This window comes from Solenopsis invicta, chromosome 1 (assembly GCF_016802725.1).
Source record: "Solenopsis invicta isolate M01_SB chromosome 1, UNIL_Sinv_3.0, whole genome shotgun sequence".
Taxonomy (NCBI): Eukaryota; Metazoa; Arthropoda; class Insecta; order Hymenoptera; family Formicidae; genus Solenopsis; species Solenopsis invicta.
The window spans coordinates 13,810,240-13,814,880 of record NC_052664.1 but is presented as its reverse complement, the minus strand read 5'-3'; the positions used below and the strand labels follow the sequence as shown (position 1 = coordinate 13,814,880).

At 31.9% G+C, this 4,641-nt stretch overlaps 1 protein-coding gene across 1 annotated transcript; it reads left to right on the top strand.

Moving 5' to 3' along the window:
* Positions 1–382: 382 nt before the first annotated feature.
* On the top strand, positions 383–4,398 carry LOC105194338. Its single transcript, XM_011159215.3, has 3 exons — positions 383–1,078; positions 2,467–2,572; positions 3,857–4,398. Exons 2-3 carry the CDS (start codon positions 2,510–2,512, stop codon positions 4,271–4,273), a joined length of 480 nt encoding a protein of 159 aa, XP_011157517.1. The 5' UTR covers positions 383–1,078; positions 2,467–2,509; the 3' UTR covers positions 4,274–4,398.
* Positions 4,399–4,641: the final 243 nt, after the last annotated feature.

Genomic DNA, 4,641 nt, shown 5'->3' with positions numbered 1-4,641 from the left:
CAAAACTTTTAATGCCATTTTTTATCTTTTTATTATCATTCTTAAATAATTATTTATTTTCAATCTTGTAAACTTGTATTTTAAAGTTATATTCGCATATTTAATGCAGAAAAAATTGCTGAGAAATAAAAGAAATAAAATAGATAAAATTGATATTTATTCCAAGTGTTTTGTAAATGTTATTAATTACTAATAAAAATTAAAAGATTTATAATTGTTAAGATACTTTATAAGACATTTTTATTTAATATTCTTACACTATTATAATTTTGAATTTTGTATAGCTTATGTATTCTGCAAACAGATACCAAAAAGAATATCGATAGTAATATTAATAAAAAAATTGTTAAACATTTATTTTTTAATTTATATAAATTTTTCGTAAAATATTCAAAGTATTTATTCCTTCTTTATTGCTTAATTTGATAAATTAATTCAGCTATTTTAGAAAAAAGGCAAATATTCATCAGAATTCCGTTTTGCTATGCAGATACAGACTATGCAATTTACTCCACATTGTTGATGTGAATTATTATGTATTAATTGTAAAATTTTAATCCTAAAATTTTGCTATATTCCGCTTGTGCCACAGTCGATTAATCGCTACGCTTGTTAGCCAACGTCAGACGATCATTCAAGAGCGACGCCATCCTTTGTCTAAATTCTCGCGCTCTCCCGCTTTGCTTCATATGTTATTTTACAACTTTTTGTAGTCTGTTTACTTGTATTTTTGATAGAATTTTTCCGCGTAATCAAAGCCACCAAGTTCGCCGCAATCTTTTCCCCCAGGAGATCGCGACAAGAAGCTTCAAAAGATGTGATAGATTATTGTGCGGTCGGACGGAAAGTCTCCATCATCAAGAGCCGTCAGACTCGATGACAGCTTCCTGGTTAAGCTCACTGTCATTCAGGCATCCTTATTCATTTTGATAACTGGCAATATTGTCCGCGTCGTCTGACTGTCATCACAATACAACGAACGAATGTGAGAATCACTGCATCAGCAGTGGATGCGAGTTTTTGGGGTAGAAATCGAAGTGATACATCAGGTTGGAGACTCAGACTAATAGGCATCAAAGTATGTATTAACTATGTCATTAATATGGAATATAATAATGAAATTCTTAATATGATTACATAATTAAGATGTTTTCTATTACTTGTACGTAGTAATTATTACTATCTGACATTTTGAAATACGTTAAACAGATAAAACATATTATTATTTAAAGATTATTAGAGACTATTATAACTACTTGGTTGAGGCAGTTTTCTTTTATCTAGATTTTTTAAAGATTATTTGGAAATTTATTTTTACAAAAATATTAAAATTCTTACATTTTTCGGATTGTACGCAATTAAAACCCTTGAAATTTTCACAAATTTTAGAATCAAGATAAATAATAAAATTTTACTTTTTTTACTTTTATTTCTTAATCAGTTTAATTTGCGAATTAATTATAAAAATATTTAAAAATATAAGTTTATAAAATTTCAAATTCACAAAATTGTTAAGAGAAGAATTTTAATCTAATTAAAATTAAAGGAAACAATGAGACGTGTGTATTATATTTAACCTCAACTAAGTTGTATATTGTACATTATACCAAAAATGTTTAGCAGTAGATAAGTACTGTTAAATGTGCGAGACGTAAACGCGGATCACATGTCCTTCCGGTTCAGTAAGCGCTTCCACGAAACGTCTCTTCACATAAACTACGTCTGCATTTATTTTAACGAACGATCTGTGAGACATCGTTATATATTTGCACTCGGAATATCGTATTTCCAATCTGGCTTGTGAAAATGCGTATATCTCGCCTTGACATCATGGCGAAATATTCAAAATATATTTCTTTAGTAACACTTGACTACCCTCGCATTTTTTTCATTGATATTTCTGATACGTCGGACGACGTAGGTTTTTCCGCAGTAGTAGTTGCCGTGTAGTTTAGCCGCCGTGTAACATTATACGTTAACATGCATGTCTGCCCATCTTCTGCTAATTCTGTGCTCTTCCGTTCCAGAATTGAAACATAAAATGTTTCAGTACTGCTTATTCTATCGTCAAGAAGTTGTTATCTTATTCTATTTGCGTAAGGCTCGTGTTTCATATTCGACAAATACCGAATCTTTATTCTTGTATCTATTTAAACGGCCGCAATTGACAACGTAACTGTGTTAAATCATTGATTTATATCGATTTATGTATTACCAGTTTAATGTTTCGTTTCTCTCTCTCTTTCTCCCGCTGGAATAAATATGTGCCTGTCGATACTTGCATTAATCGGTATTTACATTCACTCTCTCGAGTGACATTAATCCCAATTTGTTTTCCTTGCGTTTTTTGCTCTAACAGTTTAATTGAACCTCTCAAATGTTGAAAAAAAACGGCGATGATTTGAAGATCTTGATGATAACTTAAAAACAGTTTAATTTTGTAAATTATTACCTTTGTGATTTCAGATTCCACTGCCACCTTTCATAAATCAGCGTTTACGGCAATTCTATGTTTCGGATAGTCGACCCACCCTCCGATTTCAGACAGAGCACCAGCGAGTGGATCTATAAGGTCAGTCCTGACAGTAAAAACGTGCGGTCAATGCGAAATTTACCCCGGAGGTCTCTGCCAAATGGGTCACTCCGGAGGAAAGAAGAGAGAGAGCGAAGGTTACGACGACGACGACGACGGAGATGTCGCGGAGCCATAAAAGTCGAAATGCTGGCCAACGCGAGTGAACGTGTTCGAGACGTAGTGGCTCTAAGCGAATTACCTGAGATCCACACGTGGATCTCAAGGTGCACAGCCTTGAAAAGCTACGATGGCCGTGAGATCGATCGTCCGGCCGCACGTTGGTTTCTCGTGCGATCTTGAAACTGGTGTCAGTAAGAAGTCGTACAAATCACCTGTCGACTTCAAAATGTCGCGACATTATTTTACCAATGATTTGTCTTAAACAATTTTTTTTTTTATATTATATAAGATATTTCTTTTTTACATTACACAAGATATTAATAAGAGAATTGTGTAAAACTTACATTAAAATTTAAATAAACATAAGTGTTAGAGAATGTGCATTAAGCAAAATATCGTAGCACTAACATACTTGATTGTTCATAAACTTCGTTGTTGTTTAAAATAATTTTTTATTTCAAATACCATGACATTGCTCGTTATCGTCACTTTCACTCTAGATTTACACCATGATTGCTATTATTCAATTTAGATTTACCGTTTTATTATTTTCCAAGTCTGCAATATGCTACAGAAAAGTCTTTTTATAAAGAATCAATGTACTCATTTAACATGATTATTACATTATATAGTTGTACACAAAACGTCACAAATAATATAAAATAAACATTAATTATTATTCACATCTTTACTTTTTTTTAATGAAATTAGTTTTATGTCAAAATAAATTGTTCTATTAAATGGTTATATTGCATTAGTTAAGTAATTATTTTAACATAACTTTTTAAAAGTAGTAAAATTAATAGTTAGCAAAAAATCATTAAAAACTAATTTTTATTAATTTTATCATGTAGTACTCATTACGTTCTGTTATTTTTACTCATAAATTGCAATTACATAATTCAATCTTAAGTGAATTAAGCTTAAGAAAATAAATTAGATGCAACTTCAATACTCACAGCACACCTATTATCCATTAATTAATTTTCTGAGTACTAAATCATTTTTCCCATTACTTTAATAAAGCGTTGGGAATGTTATTAATGGCACAATGTCATTTTAATAACAATAATTTATTTTGTTAATGTGTTGTAAAACTACATTGTATTTTGATTTCTCTCAATTGTTCTAGTTATAAACTCTTTACTTACTTACCCCTAGATGTTATTTCTTTGGTCGAGGGAGCCAACTCCGGATCCCAGAGCCGGTCCATGGTTTGCCTGGTTCGCGACAGCGGTTCTGTTGTGGCGCTGTCGACGTCGCATCACCAGAGCGATTTTAGCGATTTCGCCGTTGAGATTGCTAAAGAGACGTGCTGCCGGTTTAGCGCTTAATCAGAAGATAATTCTAAAGCAACAGAAGAGACACAGCCTGGCCCAGTTAAACAAGCATAAGACTGTCGGCATACGGCGAGCAAAGCGATTGTGCACCGGCGATGGTCCACACGTATCCGGTAGTATGTCCATGATACAAACTGTACCACAGATTCACTACAGGGTCACAAGGAGCGGCAGAATCTACGGAAAATACCCGAACAAGACCGCCATCCCAAACGGTAGCATTCAAGAAAACCACTAACATCGCGTTAAGATCGAACTTTCAATCATTTTGTCTTTGTTCCTGTATAAATCTCGTAATTGTCATTGTCATCATATAATTACATTTTTTTTGTTTTTAAATAAATTGTTCAAATAAGTAATGTACTTATATCTTTCTTTTTGATATAAATTTTTTTTATAAAAAATGTGTTGTTATCTTTTGTAGACGACATTTAAAAAAATATATATGCATTACGTTAATTTTTCCGCAACTTTTAGGAATCGAATAGTTTTGGTAAAATTTAATGAATTACTTTGAACATATTTTACTAGATTTGAAAGCAATACCAAAGTGTATATGATTAGACTATTTTTATTATTGCATAATATAACACAAGAGTAATATGA